The sequence below is a fragment of the Micromesistius poutassou genome, assembly GCF_964030765.1.
Source record: "Micromesistius poutassou genome assembly, contig: SCAFFOLD_5247, whole genome shotgun sequence".
Taxonomy (NCBI): domain Eukaryota; kingdom Metazoa; phylum Chordata; class Actinopteri; order Gadiformes; family Gadidae; genus Micromesistius; species Micromesistius poutassou.
In genome coordinates this window covers 1-17,078 of record NW_028178470.1, presented here as the reverse complement: position 1 = coordinate 17,078, position 17,078 = coordinate 1, and the positions used below count along the sequence as shown (strand labels likewise).

At 48.3% G+C, this 17,078-nt stretch overlaps 2 protein-coding genes and 1 long non-coding RNA gene across 3 annotated transcripts; all 3 read left to right on the top strand.

Moving 5' to 3' along the window:
* Window positions 1-5,580: 5,580 nt before the first annotated feature.
* On the top strand, window positions 5,581-6,453 carry LOC311374508 (stonustoxin subunit beta-like; the record flags this gene model as incomplete). The annotated part of the gene is made up of 1 exon (XM_084490344.1): window positions 5,581-6,453. One exon carries the CDS (start codon window positions 5,581-5,583, stop codon window positions 6,151-6,153), a length of 573 nt encoding a protein of 190 aa, XP_084346470.1. The 3' UTR covers window positions 6,154-6,453.
* A 3,194-nt stretch (window positions 6,454-9,647) lies between these two features.
* On the top strand, window positions 9,648-12,526 carry LOC311374509 (B-cell receptor CD22-like; the record flags this gene model as incomplete). The annotated part of the gene is made up of 6 exons (XM_084490345.1): window positions 9,648-9,694; window positions 10,428-10,769; window positions 10,866-11,117; window positions 11,335-11,601; window positions 11,862-12,158; window positions 12,504-12,526. The coding sequence occupies exons 2-6, from the start codon at window positions 10,475-10,477 to the stop codon at window positions 12,524-12,526; spliced, it is 1,134 nt and encodes a 377-aa protein (XP_084346471.1). The 5' UTR covers window positions 9,648-9,694; window positions 10,428-10,474.
* A 647-nt stretch (window positions 12,527-13,173) lies between these two features.
* On the top strand, window positions 13,174-14,236 carry LOC311374507. The gene is made up of 3 exons (XR_014643045.1): window positions 13,174-13,256; window positions 13,350-13,440; window positions 13,518-14,236. It is a non-coding gene; the product is annotated as an uncharacterized lncRNA (long non-coding RNA).
* The last annotated feature ends 2,842 nt before the right edge of the window (window positions 14,237-17,078 follow it).

Sequence of the window (17,078 nt, the reverse complement as noted above, 5' to 3'; positions counted from 1 at the left end):
ATAACGCTTAAATTTATATAGCGTTTTTCAGTGACCCAAAGACGCTTACATTGTGGAAGACATAAAAAACACGAAAAGGGTGATGACAGTCAGGGGGACAAGGGCAGGGGCAGGGATGAAGGTGGTCATGGGTAGGGGAGGTCGTAGGCTTGGGAAAAGAGAGAGGTTTTTAGAGTGGATTTGAATGTGGGAAGTGAGGGAGAGTCGCGGACAGGTTGGGGAAGAGAGTTCCATAGTCGGGGGGCTGCCCTGGAGAAGGCTCTGTCACCGAATGTGTTCAGTTTGGAGGGTGGTACGGTTAGAGTGAGAGTGGAGGAGGATCGGAGGGCTCGGGAGGGGCGATGGGGGATGAGGAGGTCAGACAGGTAGGGCGGGGCCAGGTGGTGGAGAGCTTTGAAAGTCAGCAGGAGTATTTTGAAACTGATACGTTGTTTGATGGGGAGCCAGTGGAGAGTGTGGAGAATGGTAGTGATGTGCTCACTGGACCGGGTGTGAGTGAGGAGGCGTGCAGCGGAGTTTTGGACCATTTGGAGTCTATGGAGGGAATGAGAGGTGACGCCAGTGAGGAGGGAGTTGCAGTAGTCAAGACGGGAGGAGATGAAGGCGTGGATAAGGGATTCAGCAGCAGGGGGGGGAGAGGCAGTGTCTGATTTTGGCGATGCGGCGGAGGTGAAAGTAGGAGGTCTTGACAATGGAGCTGACATGGGGATCGAAGGAGAGGGTGGGGTCCAGGGTAACACCAAGATTGCGTGCCAGGGGGGAGGGAGTGATGGTCGAGGCGTTGATGGTGAGTGAGATGGGTCCAGTTTTATTCAGAGTGGATTTGGTGCCTATGAGAAGGAGCTCTGTTTTGTAGAAAGTTGTGGGTCAGCCATGTTTTTATTGTAGAGATGCAGGTTTCGATGTGGGTGAGGGGAGGGTTTTGGGTGGTTTTGGTACTGATGTACATCTGAGTGTCATCTGCGTAACAGTGGAAGTCGAGATTGAGTTTGCGGATGATGTGACCAAGGGGGAAGAGGTAGCAGATGAAAAGAAGGGGGCCGAGGACTGAGCCCTGAGGGACCCCCTGCGTGACAGGAGAGAGGGTGGATGTGTGGCCAGAGATGGAGACGAACTGTTGCCTGTTGGTGAGGTAGGAGGTGAGCCAGTCGAGTGCGGTGCCCCCAACACCCTGTTGGCGCAGCCTTTTGAGGAGGATGGAATGGTGTACAGTATCAAAGGCTGCGCTGAGGTCTAGTAAAAGCAGGATGTTGAGGGCACCGCAGTCTGCAGAGGTGAGGAGATCATTGATGACTTTGACAAGGGCAGTTTCGGTGCTGTGAAGCGGGCGGAAGCCAGACTGGAGGGGTTCATAGAGGTTGTTTGACTGGAGGGGTTCATAGAGGTTGTTTGACTGGAGGGGTTCATAGAGGTTGTTTGACTGGAGGGGTTCATAGAGGTTGTTTGACTGGAGGGGTTCATAGAGGTTGTTTGACTGGAGGGGTTCATAGAGGTTGTTGGACTGGAGGGGTTCATAGAGGTTGTTTGACTGGAGGTGGGTGTGGAGTTGGGCGGCGACAATGCATTCCAGAGTTTTGGAGAGGAACGGCAGGTTGGAGATGGGGCGGGAGTTGGAGAGGTTGGCTGGATCAAGGGTGGGCTTTTTGAGGATGGGGGTGATGGAGGCAAGTTTGTAGACAGAGGGAACATGACCAAGGGATAGGGACTGATTGAAGAGGGTGGTGAGGTGGGGGATGAGGAGAGGGAGGCAAGCCTTGGTTAGAGTCGTTGGGAGGGGGTCGAGAGAGCAGGCGGTTGTCTTGGACGCAGTGATGATGTCCAAAATGTGGGAGGAGTCAACAGGGGAGAAGGCAGTGAAAGAAGGGAAGGGTGGGTGGTCAGGGAGGGGGGGGGGGGACAGGAATGGTGCGGGTGGAGGAGTTACTAACGGCGGCAGTCAGGGAGCTGTTGATTTGGGAGATTTTATGGTTAAAGGCGAGGAGGAAAGAGTTACAGAGGTCAGGTGAGGAGGGTGGATTAATGTCCGGCGGCTGGAGCAGTTTGTTGACGGTGGAGAACAGGATGCGGGGGTTCCGGTTGGTGCTGTTGATGAGGGTGGAGAAGTGGGCGGATTTAGCAGCATGGAGAGCGTCACGGTAGGAGGAGATGTGATGTTTGTAGGCTTCGGCGTGAACGGTGAGGCGGGTTCGCTTGCATAACCGCTCGAGTTGGCGGCCAGTCTGTTTCATGGTGTGGAGTTCCGGGGTGTAACAGGGGGCGGAGTTAGTGAACGAGACAGAGGAAGTCTTCCAGGGGGAAAGGGAGTCAAGGGAGTCAGAAAGGATGGAGTTGAGCATGATGGCATAGTCGTCAGGGGAAGAGGGGGCAGAGTCAGGGGGGAAGGCAGAGGACATGAGCTGGGAGAGTGCGAGTGGGTTGACTGGTTTGATGTTGCGGTAGGAAATGGAGAGCTTTTTGGGATTATGGGGTGAGGGTAGAGGAGCAGAGAAGAGGATGCAGAGATGATCAGAGAGTGGGAAGGGGAGAGGATGGGGGTTAGATACGGGTAGGGAGGCGGAGCAGACTATGTGGAGGATATGGCCTTTGGTATGGGTGGGGAAGTCAATGTGTTGGGTGAGGTGGAAACAGGCGAGAAGGGAGAGGAGGTCAGATGTCAGTGGGGCGGTCGGCTTGTCCGTGTGGATGTTGAAGTCACCGGTAAGTAGGAGGCGGGAAGAGAGAGAGGACGCAATGGTGAGGAGTTCAGACAGTTCAGAGAGAAAAGATGGGCGTGGCTTCAGAGGACCATAGATTAGAACAGTGGTGATGGAGTTGGGGAGGGAGAAGGCAAGGTGTTCAAAGGATGAGATAGATGGGAGGTTGAGGTTCAGTTCAGTGATGGACAGGGATTGTTTATGAAGAACGCCAACGCCTCCCCCTCGGCCAGAGAGGCGGGGTTTGGCGATGTAACTGTAATTGGAAGGAGTGGCGTGATTGAGAGCGTAGAAGTCCAGGGGCTGCTTCCATGTTTCACAGAGGAGGAGCAGATCCATGTTATTGTCCAGTAGCAGTTCAGATATAACGGGTGATTTGTTGGAGAGGGAGCGACAGTTCAGCAGTGCGAGGGAGATGGATGGGGGGGCAGGGGAGGGGGAACGGAGGTTAGTGAGGTTGGCAGTACGGCAGGTGGGGGTGACGGGGGGGCGAGAGTTAGTCCAGAGTGAGGGGATGGGTGAGCCATGGGGGAGGTGTTGGTTGCGAGAGGGGCCAGAACCTGGATGGATGTAGCGGCGTCGGCGGAGGATTCCGGCTGTGCTGGCTGCAGGGGCAGCAGCAGCAGAGAGACGATGGTTATTGTTGAGGCGGTGAAGGTCAGCGGCGGTGTAGCTGAGTGGGCCAGAAGTTGGTGGAGTAGAGGAGAGAGTCCTAAGAGTCTGGAGTAGCAGGAGTGATAATCCAAGGTGGAGACGAGACATGACGGCGGATGAAAGAAGGCCAGGTAGTATATTGGTGGTGGCTAGTAGCTGATTGGCTAGAAGCAGGGAGGCAGTGATTTGTGTTTTGTTGTGTAAGACTTGCGTGGATTTCTGACTAAAACTTTGCGGACGCCAAAATCTGGAAAGCTGATGCTCACAAAAAAATCTGGATGTATCAATCCTTGCGTAAGCACGATTTCACACAGATTCTCTTTGTACATCCCAATTAACGTGACATTGAGCGCACATGCACGAGCCCGTCTCTCCACCCATTTCCATCTCCACCCGTCTCCTCCCTCATTTAATATGCTAATTAGTATAAATAAACCTGCAGTAGTGCGCTCGTTAGGAGAAAGGAGAAAATGGAGAAAGGAAGAAAAAATAACTTTAGTGAATGCGAGGTGGAGGTGCTGATTTTGGAGGTAGAGGCCAGAAATAAGATCTTGTTTGGCTCTCTTTCCTCTGGAATCAGCACCAAAAGCAAAAAACTGGTGTGGGAAAACGTTGCCAGGTCGATCAATGAGGTTGGGGCCGAAAGCCGAACTGTGGCTGACATTTAAAAAAGTGGTCGGACAACGTCCACTATTGTAGTCCACTATTGTAGTCCACTATTGTAGTCCACTATTGTAGTCCACTATTGTAGTCCACTATTGTAGTCCACTATTGTAGTCCATTGTTGTAGTCCATGAGGGAGAGAGAGAGGCCGTTTCTCAATGTGTGTTCTCGTCTGTACTTGTGTACTTTGCGTTCTCGTGAAACGTCATCAGTCGTAGCCCAAGTACTGTTCCAATTCCAAGTACGCATCAAGTCAAGTACAGTCGTAAAACCCGTGTGTGTTCTCCATGCGTTCTTAAACTGGCCGTTCCACCGAGGACGCATCGGAGGTGACTTGTGTGGACTTGGACCGTTAAATATCCCAGGATGCATTTCGCATTCCCATGTTTTAAAATATTAGTATGTAAGCTATAATAGGCTATATATAGGAACATTTGACATATATAACAAAAATGTAGGCCTATTCATTCAAAATATTGACATACTATTTTAAAATTAAAGAGGCTGGGGTTTTGTTTAATATAATTTGTTTTTATTGTATAAGTCGCTGATAGAGGAAACCCATCACAACGGCAATGAAAATCTTGGTCGGATCCGTGTGTGTGTGTGTCTGTGTGTGTGTGTGTGTGTGTTCTAATCTGTGTCATTTCTCGCTCATTCGTTATTATTATTATATCAATAGTCTACTCTCCAACTACATAGCCAGTTAGGCACGCGCATCTGTACCCTACATATAAAAAGTTGTGTGAATAGCTTATACACACGATAAGCATATCTTTTCATTTATATTCATTCAAAATATTGACATACTATTTTAAAATGAAAGAGGCTGGGGTTTAGTTTTATATCATTAGTTTAAATTGTTCAGTAGTGTATGCCTACATGAGGCCGTAAAGCAGTTAACAGAGCTGAGGTGGTGACGTCACAGGTGCGTACTCGCGTCCTCGGAAGTCTGTACTTGGAAGTCTGGACTTGCCAAGTACGCACTTCCAAGTCCGCAAGTCCGTAGTTTGCGTACTTGGTATTGAGAAACGGCCAGAGACTAACAAAGACCACACTACCCTCCACCACGTGACTTTAACCAGACTCCTCCAGAGTGCTGTGATGTCCACTGATTGCTCAACGAGCAACAGCTGAGGCAAACGGCTAGAGTGAGACCAACTGAGAACGAATCCGGAGTGAAACTAAAACTGTGATTCTGAAAAAAGTATGAATTATATCGAAATTCTGATTAAATCCTATCGAAGATACAAATGTGTAGATTTGTTTAATAGTTTGAGTGATGGTAAACGGTTGAATTTTGACCAAGTTATGATGTCTGAAGTGTTGAAGTGTGTGTGTGTGTGTGTGTGTGTGTGTGTGTGTGTGTGTGTGTGTGTGTGTGTGTGTGTGTGTGTGTGTGTGTGTGTGTGTGTGTGTGTGTGTGTGTGTGTGTGTGTGTGTGTGTGTGTGTGTGTGTGTGTGTCTGAGCGTCCTCGGATTTAGCATCCTAGCATATCTAAGATGTCAATGCTTCCAGCAGTACTGATGATGATGATGATGAAGATGCAGAAGGGTTCAATAGCTCATCATGTCTTGTTCTCCGTCAGATGCCTGTGAACTCACACTGGACCCAAACACAGCCAACGGAGAACTCTCTCTGTCTGAGGACAACAGAAAGGTGACGCTGGTCAGAGAGGACCAGTCGTATCCGGATCACCCAGAGAGATTTGACTCCTGGTACCAGGTGTTGTGTAGAGAGGCTCTGACTGGCCGCTGTTACTGGGAGGTAGAGAGGAAAGGAGATGTTGGTATAGCAGTGACATACAGAGGAATCACAAGGAGAGGAGGGGGTGGTGACAGCCAGCTTGGAGGGAACAACAAGTCCTGGAGTCTTCTTTGTGGTGATGGTGGTTACTCTGCCCGGTACAACGGTAGAGAGACAGACATCCGTCTCCCCCCCGCTGGCTCTACCAGAGTAGGAGTGTATCTGGACCGGCCTGCTGGCACTCTGTCCTTCTACAGAGTGTCCCCAGGTGGAGGAGGGTCCTCAGACACACTGACACACATCCACACCTTCAGGACCTCCTTCACCCAGGAGGACCTCCTCCCTGGGTTTGGGTTCTGGGGGGACTGGGCCTCAGCGTCTCTGTGTGAGTTATAGTCTCTCGCTCTCTCTCTCCTCATCTGTCTGAGGACACACGTGAACACAAAACAAACACGAGAACAACAAACAAGAACACACACTCATATATTAGGGGGGGACTCAGTGTCCTCAGCGTCTCTGTGTGAGTTATAGTCTCTCTCTCTCTCTCTCTCTCTCTCTCTCTCTCTCTCTCTCTCTCTCTCTCTCTCTCTCTCTCTCTCTCTCTCTCTCTCTCTCTCTCTCGGGCCGGGGCCCCGTTTAGGTTAAATGTGTGTGTGCACACACATTTAACCAGTTAAATGAACCCACGGTTCAACACACACTTTTGCGTCAGTGTCTCTAGGGCAGTTATAGTCTCTCGCTCTCTCTCTTTTACTCTCTGTCTCTCTCTTTTTTTCTCCCTCGGTCTCTTTCTCTCGCATCTTTCCCTCCTCCCCCCGTCTCCCCCTCCTCCCCCCGTCTCCCTCTCCCCCTCCTCCCCCCGTCTCCCCCTCCTCCCCCCGTCTCCCTCTCCCCCTCCTCCCCCCGTCTCCCCCTCCTCCCCCCATCTCCCCCTCCTCCCCCCCGTCTCCCTCTCCCCCCCATCTCCCCCTCCTCCCCCCCGTCTCCCTCTCCCCCTGTCTCTCTCCCCCTCATCTCCCTCTCCCACTCCTCCTCGTCTCCCTCCCCCCTCCCCCTCCTCCCCCCCGTCTCCCTCTCTCCCTCCCCCCCGTCTCCCCCTTCTCCTCCCCCCCGTCTCCCCCTCCCCCTCCTTTTTATGGGGCTTCCTAAAAGTTGATGATGATGAATCATGAAAGGAAGAGACTTTAAGGATCTCCCATAGGGTTCGCTAAGCAGCTTTTATTAAGATCTCATTTTTAATTTGAAATGTATATTAAATACCTATTGATGGTAAATCACATGTTTTTTTATGCCACTATATATTTGTAATTTTCAGACATAAACATGTTTGTTCTATGGACTATGATATCATCATTGTTGTCCTAATCAGATTTTATATTTCATTCATAATAACCAAGAGGTCTATGGGATAATGCTGCATGTTGTAAATGACTTTAAACTGAATCTTGATTCCTTTTGTTCTGTTGGGAACCAAACGGCCGCAGAACATGTTCAGTTATTAAAGATACGTGCACACCTGTTTATGATTAGTAAAGTCTGCAGCTTCTATTGTTTCAGTCCTTGTGTTTATTGTGTACATGTAAGGGACCATTTTTCTGTTGTATTTGTTCATGAAGCATAATGATAATAAACAACTCAGTGGATCAACTGAATGTTCTCGTGTGTTCAGCCCATCATCATTCTCCTTTTATTACTAAATAATGCTTACATAAGTGCCTTAATAATAATAATATATTAATCAGAAATTATAAATAAAACAACAAATGTTTTAGTCTCTCCCCCCCCCCCCCCCCCCCCAACACGGTAACCCCCCCCCCCCACGGTAACACCCCCCCCCCCCCACGGTAACCCCCCCCCCCACCACGTTAACCCCCCCCCACCACGGTAACCCCCCCCCCACCACGGTAACACCCACCACGTTAACACCCCCCCCCACGGTAACACCCCCCCCCACCACGGTAACCCCCCCCCCACCACGTTAACCCCCCCCCCACCACGTTAACACCCCCCCCCCACCACGGTGACACCCCCCCCAACCTCACCACGGTAGCCCCCCCCCCCACCACGGTAACCCCCCCCCCCCCCCCCCCATCATTCCCACCCCCCCTGAGTGCAGGACCACCTTGGCTGTTCTACCGTCTGCTTAAGGTCGGTAAAGTGTTCTTATGATGCTCCTGCCGCTGTGCAGGCTCTCTTTGGTCATGGTTATAATATTTATATTGTGGAGCCCACGGGTTCATTTAGTAAGTTACGTTTCTTGTTTGTGTCACAGATCTGGTAGTGCGCCATGCAGCCAAGCAGGATCAGCACCTTGGAGAGTTCTATTTATTTTGGTTTTGGAGTGCGGCCTTCACTGAGTCAATGTGTGTGTGTGTGTGTGTGTGTTCTTCAACTTGAAGTTATTTATTGTCACGTTCAGTAAAAGTTCTTTATTTTTACATTAAGTTCAAATTGTTACGTTGGGCTGTTAGGCTGTCGATAACGCGTCCCGTTATTGTTACGTTAGGCTTTAGTCCGGCGTCAATAATAAATGGTCTTGATCAGAAATAAACCTCCATTCCGTGTGTGTGTGATCTGTCCGTTGCTGAATAAGGTTCTATAGCTGCTTTGGCATGTTGGTGGTCAACATGTCTGTAGTGTAAAACGTTCTAAAACTGGTGTCAAATGTTGCTGGCCGTATTACTACGTAAACCATGAATGTTGCGCATCATTTATTATGACGTCATTATATATACTTTCTCTCAGCAACCCCAACTCAAACTGACTTCCCGCGTCCCTGACAACTGCCTCAATAATCAAGGAGAAGAAGAAGAAGACTCCCTTTGTGTGTCTTTGTGTTCCTTCAATATGTGTTGTATACGTTTGGGTGAACACAGATCTCCTCACACTCCTCTTTTCAAAACAAGGGTCCATTTTGTTAGCAGTGAGGCGCGTAGGAGGACGGTCTGACGGAGCCTCAGGGGCCGTCTGGCTCCAGGACGCCTACGGGTTAGACAGGGGACACCTGGCATCCAACCCACAACCTTTAGAGCAGGCAGTCACACACCCCCCAGACCACTGGACTGTTGTGGTGTCTGTGTGTCTCTGACCTCCACCCCCTCCACCCTCAGGGTCTGTCAGGGCACCCCCAGCCCCGCTGCAGGGGGGCTCTGCTGGGGGCCGTCTACCGGAGCGACCGGCTGGAGGTGGACCTCCTGAACGCTGACATCACCGCGCACACGCACGCCGCCAGCACCCAGAGTGTGCGTATGAATACCCTTACAAACTACAGTACCGCTCTGCCCCGGTAGAAAGACTGTGGTTTACTGAAGAGGCAAACCAACCTAATGGACTGCTAGGTGATACAGCCTATGCAGGTCGTGTTGAACACAGCTGTGAAGAGATCATCTGCAGCTTGTCCAGCTGTAAAGGAAAGTGTACCCTTATAATCAAAGACCTGAGAAACACTGACTCTGCTTGGTACAAGTTTAGGTTCATAACAAACCAGACAGGATTTACTGGTCCAACTGGAGTGAATCTATCAGTGACAGGTATACTCTGATGACTTATAAGACTACCCAACATTGTGTGTGTGTGTGTGTGTGTGTGTGTGTGTGTGTGTGTGTGTGTGTGTGTGTGTGTGTGTGTGTGTGTGTGTGTGTGTGTGTGTGTGTGTGTGCGTGCGTGCGTGCGTGCGTGCGTGTGTGTCTGTAATCTGAACCATTATGAATAACAGTTTTTCTCTTGGACCCAGATCTGCAGGTCTCATATATCAAACCATATCTGGAATGTTCCAGTGGTCACACGTGTGAACTAGCTGGTAACCCTAACTACATCTGGTACAAGAACGGACGGCATATCAGTGAAGGAGTGAAGGGTTTAAATATAAACCCTACCTCCTATGACAGCTATTCCTGCGCTGTTGAAGGATACGAACGCCTCCATTCCCCTTTAGTGTGTAAGTCGACTCCACACTGACATGATATGTCACATGTTATGGAGCTTTTTGTAATAACTATGTGTTATGAATTAGTAACTATAATAACTACATGTGTTATGAATGGAAAGTCATTAGAGAAACATATTTTCTGTCACATTGTGGTGGAGGGAATAGTTTCTCTATCGGACCTTACATAGCAAAATCTACTGTAGGAAGACAATCAATTACATAATATATAAGAGGACCCTTATTAAGAATACATTTTAGAAAGCATAGTAACACTTGACAATATGGGTACATTAATTTACTGTTGATTCAGTAAATGCAGTAATAAGCATTAATATATATTAGCACAGGAGTTAGGGTTGTGGGTTAGAGTTAGAGTTAAGGTTAAGTCTAGCCATATGAACTAATGTATAAATCAATACTTTAGTTAACATGAACACCATTAGTCAATTATTACTAGACCATTAGTGAACTGGTTATTCACTGTAAGTTAAAGTTAATGACTGCTTTAATTAATGTTAATGAATGGTTCATTAATTAACCCTTGTAAAGTGATACCGAAGGAATAAGTAGAAACTACAGCTTCTATTATAGTATATCTTTTTAGTTTCTTCTATTGTAGTTTCTACTCTGGTATTTTCTCATTGAACTAAACCAGATAGTTATTCTCCAAGTAAACACTAAGACTACAAATTTCCACCAGATTAGTGCTTCAAGAACTCTAACGGTGCTATTCCTTTCTCAGGTGTCTTAGGATACAGTTGCTTCAAAGTGTCCTACACCACCAGAACCATGTGTGTTCTGCAAGGAACATCAGTGGACATCTCCTGCACATACAGAACGTATGGATCAACCTATATATCAGATAAAAACTGGTATATATGGAGAGATAATCAACAGCCCAGGGACCTCAAGACAGACTCTGAATATAAAGGCCGTGCTCAGTACTCTGACGCAAGGAGACGAAGCTCCACTCTGAGAATCACTGACCTCAAAGTCACAGATTCAGCAGAGTACCGCTTCAAGTTCACAACAAAGAACCATGAATGGAAAGGTGATTTACATGGTACAACTCTGACCGCCACAGGTAATACTTTATATATAGTCGGCCAATAATACCAATAATATTAAACAGTCAGGACTCTACAGCGGTTTAATTATATACTATATATTACTTATTCAGGCCTGAGCGTGGACGTGACCCCTGTTGCCACGGTGACAGAGGGCCAGAGAGTGACACTGAGCTGTATCACCAGTTGTCCTCTGACTGGTCCACCCTCCTACATCTGGTACCAGAACAACGTTTCCCTGTTGGAGGAACCAAATAACCAGCTGGTTCTGGAGCACGTCACCCTGAGGCATGCTGGGAACTACTCCTGCTCCGTCAGAAGTGACCGACCCCTCCGCTCTCCCCAAAAGACCCTCACCGTTCAATGTACCATGTGTATATTACATCCCACTTCATCTGTTTCTGATTGGCCCAGTTTACCTGTGACTGCAATAACACTGTTGAGCCAGAGGTGGTGACTGCAGTCTGATGTTTGTCTTTGGTGACTCTTTAATGAAAAGGGCAATGATACTAGCCTGACATGTTTGATAATACTTTTGTGATACATTTAACTAACACTTGTTATCAACACACCTGCCACCAGATGCTCCAAAGACCCCCTCAGTGAGCGTGAGTCCCTCTGGTGAGATAGAGGAGGGCAGCTCAGTGACTCTGAGCTGCAGCAGTGATGCCAACCCAGCAGCTAACTTCTCCTGGTTCAAGGTTACTACAGATGATTCCTCCAGAGTGACGGGCCTGGGTCAACAGGTCGTCTTTGATCACATCCAGTCTTCAAACACTGGACAATATCTCTGTGAAGCTAAGAATGAGAGAGGGACAGCATCAGAATCCATCTCCATCGATGTGAAGTGTGAGTAAAACACACTTTAGAAATTATCTAAACCTCGTCTACATGAATCATCCCAAAGGGCAAACATCACTCTCTGCTATTTTTTGATATGAGAGTACTGTTTAAAATGCTAAAGGTTTAACGTCATATGGAGCAGTTCTCTCATATTTAAGATATTTATTCATCATGTATTCAATTCAAAAGCTCTCAAAGCTTTTCTTGTCAATATCGTTAATACTAATCCACGTTCTGTTTCAACATGTTTTTACAATGACCTCCAGATGGGCCTAAAAACACATCTGTGTATTCAAGTCCCTCTGGTGAGATAGAGGAGGGCAGCTCAGTGACTCTGAGCTGCAGCAGTGATGCCAACCCAGCAGCTGACTTCACCTGGTTCAAGGACCGTGAAGACTCAGTGGGACAATCAGGACAGAACTACACCATCGCTCATATCTCATCCCAGTGTGGCGGGGGCGATAAACGAAAGGATGATCTAGGGAGTTACACCAACAACGCCACCTTAGGACTTGCACCTAAAGAAGTTACTCTTTTTCAAACTTTACTTTCTCAGAGCACAGGTCGGTACACAAATGAATACAGGCACGGTTTATAGAAAGTTTAACAAGTTTTATTTAGTCACAAATGGGAACATTAATTTATTTAAGTTACTTATCTTCTGTAAAAACAATTATAGTTATTTTTATTTCCAAAGAGCACAATATTAATCTGTACCACAGACTCAGCTTAAGTTGAGACTGAGGAGATAACTAAGCTGAGGTCCTGCACAGCAAACAAAGAGAAAAGAAACCAAACAAAATATCAAACAAACTCAAATCAACACAAAAGAAAACAAAACCCATAATGCTACATGCATAACTTTTGCAGGTCCTCAAAGCTGTGCTACTTCCCACCCCCCCACTAAGGAGTCGCGGTCAGTCAGTCTTGAACTACGGTACACTACTTTAAAACGAGCGTCTAACTGACGAGAGCAGAGCAACTATGAGCAAGGCAACAAAAAGAAACAAAACGTGGAGATAAAGGCAAGAGGCAAGGCAGGGCAACAACAGCAACCTAACGCCAGGCAGGCTTGAAACAAAGAGACACAGCCAGATGTAAATAAATACATATAAGCTACATTAGCAGACACAATAATGTAAGGCTTGTGGCACTGTTTACCTGCATGGCGGGCTGTAGCCTGCACCAATAAATAATGAAGCCGTCAGAAGCTAGCGGCGGCAGCGGTGGCTAACCGGAAGGGGACACACACACACCATCACGGCATACACGCCAACCTACGGCAGAACATTGTCAGCACTACACCTTATCACATTTTCAGCGATTCTGAGGCTGCACTACATACCTGGAGAGCGAACACATGGCACTCACTTGGCAGAGGAGAGAGAGAGACTGAACAACCACGGGACTATATGAACAGGTCTGCATTAGCAGCCCATGACGCGGCTGCACTACAGGTGCCGGTAAGGGGCGTGACACACACCTGCTGCAATCGCCAGACCTGCTACAACATAACTAAAAGACACAGAAGGGAAATACAATATATACATTTATACAGCCAATAACCACCCGGTTACACCAGCATGGAGGAAACTATTACTGCAGAGCGCATAATGGAATCGGACGTCATAATTCCACCTTGTTGTCCATTTATGTGACAGGTAATCGTTCATCTGATAGACCAACACCTTTGATGTATCAAAGGGTTTAAGGACTTGAGCACACAGTCTAATACTGGCCTATGGATGTTGCAGGTTCCTCACCATCACCACACACACTAGTTGCTGTAGGAACCGCTGCGGCCTTACTATCCCCCATAGCCCTCCTCGTCTTCCTCTGGATGAGGTATATTCTCTCTCTCCCTTCATTCTTTGACATGGATTTCTCCTGCTGCTTCTTCATCCGTCTGTTCTCTTCCCCAGGAGAAAGAAGGCGTCCAGAAAAGCCCCTGGGCTGGGAGGACGGCCAGAGACCGAGGAGGGGGTGAGACACAGGAAGTCATTTAACTAACCCATGATGGAACGAACACACAGTGGAAATACCCCGAGGCAACGCCCCAAACCACATGTGAAACGTGACTTCTTTCTTTAGCGAGTGGTCTTGTCTGTTGCCCTGTCAATATGCAAACATAAGAGATGATGCCCAATGAAGAAATGCTGTTGGAGGTGAAAGGAAAAACCCTCAATTTAGTGGTTGAGTGGTGGATCCACGGTCCTACCCCAGCGACGGTAGCCAGCTCTGGGTCAAGGCCAACCGGCATGAAGCCTTTTAAAAGGCTTTTCTAATGGACCTTTCTGTCTCTCCCTCTCTCCCTGTCAGTCTCTTCCTGTTCCTGTGTATGACAACGTCTTAGCTGGGACCAATCGCTTGGCTCCTTCAGCACAGAGTGAACCAATAGAACGGCAGGATGACCTTCACTATGCCAGCGTCCACATCCACCGATTGGCTGGCTCCAATGTCCAATCAGATCGGTCGGAGGAGGTCCTTTACTCTACGGTCAACGTTCAAAGAGCCAAGGCTGTCCCTGAATGAGCTTCTCATGATATCAGAAGAGAAAAAGAGTCACTATTCTGACCTCCTCATTTTTCACCTGCTTTAGCAATGTTATCGTTTGTTTCTCATGCCAATAAAGCTTTTATGAATTGAATTGAAGGTCATCCTGCCGTTCTATTGGTTCACTCTGTGCTGAAGGAGCCAAGCGATTGGTCCCAGCTAAGACGTTGTCATACACAGGAACAGGAAGAGACTGACAGGGAGAGAGGGAGAGACAGAAAGGTCCATTAGAAAAGCCTTTTAAAAGGCTTCATGCACTTCTGGTTGAGAGACCCTTGGAGGAGACTAATGACCGTCATGGAGGAGGCTGTGGGCCTCCCTTCGTCTTCGTCCTTCTTTGAAATGATTCCTCCTCCTCATCACTGCAAGGAGTGGTGAGCTGGTAGGACTAATTTTAAATTTTTTAAATTGAGTTGAAGAGAGAGAGATCTGTATTCCACTTGTCTGGATCAAAGGTTACTGTGTAGACTCACAGCACTCCCTCCATCACACACACACACACACACACACACACACACATAAACACACACACATAAACACACACACACACTCACGCCTGCTACTGAAGTGGCTGAACCAAATGTGAAATGCGGACCCTTATCTACGTGTGAATGGGAGGTAAGAACTGCACAGTTTCCGTTGACATTATTGTGATATTTATCCTCACCAGACGGTTACTCGGCTGCTCTGAAGTATATTATGCTAGCAGATTAGATTATCTTCAGAAACGACGAAAATGGTATGAATTGACTTCCAGCTGCTCGTACAGCAGGTAGATTTGTCTACGTTCTAGTCTCATTTCACTCTACTTAGTCACACTTAGTATTTCACAAGGTGCTAGGTGAGCAGAGGCGTGGCCACGGCGGGCCTGGACGGGCCTAGGCCCGCCTCATTCTCAGTCTTGCCCGTCCAATCAGAGGGCTTTCCTTCGTTTACGTTCACCATCTAAAAAAGTGTAAGTCAGCGCTCGTCTGAGAGCTCAAGAATCAGTCACATCGCAAACAGCCGGCAGCTCCTCCCCCCTCCCCTCCTGAACGTTTCTGTGAGAGCCCTCCCACTTTACAAATATAAGAAATAAAGACATATAGCCATCAGACATTAGGCCTGTCTGTTGAGGAGGACTCTCTCTCTCTCTCTCTCTCTCGCTGTCTCTCTCTCTCTCTCGCTGTCGCTCGCGCTCGCTCTCTCTCTCGCTCTCTCTCTCTCTCTTGCTGTCTCTCTCTCTCTCTCTCTTGCTGTCTCTTGCTGTCTCTCTCTCTCTCCCTCTCTCTCTCTCTCTCCCTCTCTCTCTCTCTCCCTCTCTCTCTCTCTCTCTCTCTCTCTCTCTCTCTCTCTCTCTCTCTCTCTCTCTCTCTCTCTCTCTCTCTGTGTGTGTGATAAGTTGTCATCTTTGCAGTAGGCTTGTCTTATACGGCCAATCTGTTTCACTTTGATGTGATGCACACCAAAGCTTCGTTCATGCAGTTTTGCGCAGGTTTAAAATGTTTAGCCTGACGGTGAATTGTCAGCTGTGACCGAGAGCGGTGAAGCGTTCAATAAATGTGACGCGCCGATGCATCGGTTCATGCAGTTTTGCGCAAGTTTAAAATGTTTCCGCGTAATTTGTCAGCTGTGATCAAATGCCTTTAATAAATTCCACCTTTATGTCATAAATATAACATGCCTTTGATTAATGTTTGTATGGTGCATCTAATCGAGGCCTATCTTAGGTTCAATCAGATTGGCTTTGCCCGCCTGTTTTTTCCTGTGCCTCCTATATGGACATTTGTGGCTACGCCGCTGTAGGTGAGGGTAACATACAGTGATGTTAAGCCTCCAAGATCATTTCTCAAAATGGTATTTAATGAATTAAATACATTTCATTCATGCAGTTTACTTTCATTTGATTCCAAAAAGTTTCCAGACTACGAGTCTGAACTTCCTGTTTCGGAGAAGTCCAACCCGCTGACGCGTGACATCGACCAGGCCTCAGCCAATCACGTGGTTAGGCTGCTGAGAGCCTGCGACGCAGAGATACTCCAGGATGAGAGGAAGCCCTTTTAAGGTCATGTCAGAGGTCAATATTCATACATTCAAACAACAACACAGCGCACTTGTCTATTGTGCTATGGTTCTGTTATAAGTTAGCTTTCTGTGTATTTGTTAACATGGACAGATATATAAATCTTTATCATCATTAAACAAGTGATCATAGTATGAGGGAATGTAGTTGAAATCGTACAATACAAGCTGGTACGTCTGCAGGCCTGGGTTGGCCATAGGGCGTACCAGGAGTTTTCAGTAATGGGCCGGCAGTGGCTGCCTTTTTTAAAAAAAAATTCTGCAGCCCAGGGAGAGAGACACGCAGCGGCCCACAGAGCTCAGCTGCCGCCCACAGAGGCCCAGTGGCTTGTCTGTCTGAACAATACCTGGCCCAGTGGCCCTATTGTAGGCTACAGAGGCCAGTAGTCCCGCCCACGCATTTTCAGACCCCCCCCCCTCGCCCAATCACCTTTAATGATGAGCGATCATTACGAGAGAGAAGAGAAACACACACAGAAAACTAAAATGGAGAAAAAAAAAGGAAAAGGCGGTGCAGAAAAGCTGAGGGAAAAGAAAAGAAAAGCTCTGGCTAGTGATGCTGCTGAGAGCAGAAACACGTCAGACATGTTTGCTGCAGCGGGGGCCGGCGGCGGGGGCGTGGCCTCCGGCTCCGGGGCTTCGGCTGCGTTGGCCGCGAGGGGAGGAGGAGGAGGAGGAGAGGGGAGGAGGAGAGGGGAGGAGAGGGGAGGAGGAGGAGGAGGAGAGGGGAGGAGGAGGAGAGGGAGGAGGAGGAGGAGGAGGAGGAGGAGGAGGAGAGGGGAGGAGGAGGAGGAGGAGGAGAGGGGAGGAGGAGAGGGGAGGAGGAGGAGGAGGAGAGGGAGGAAGAGGAGGAGAGGGGAGGAGGGGGA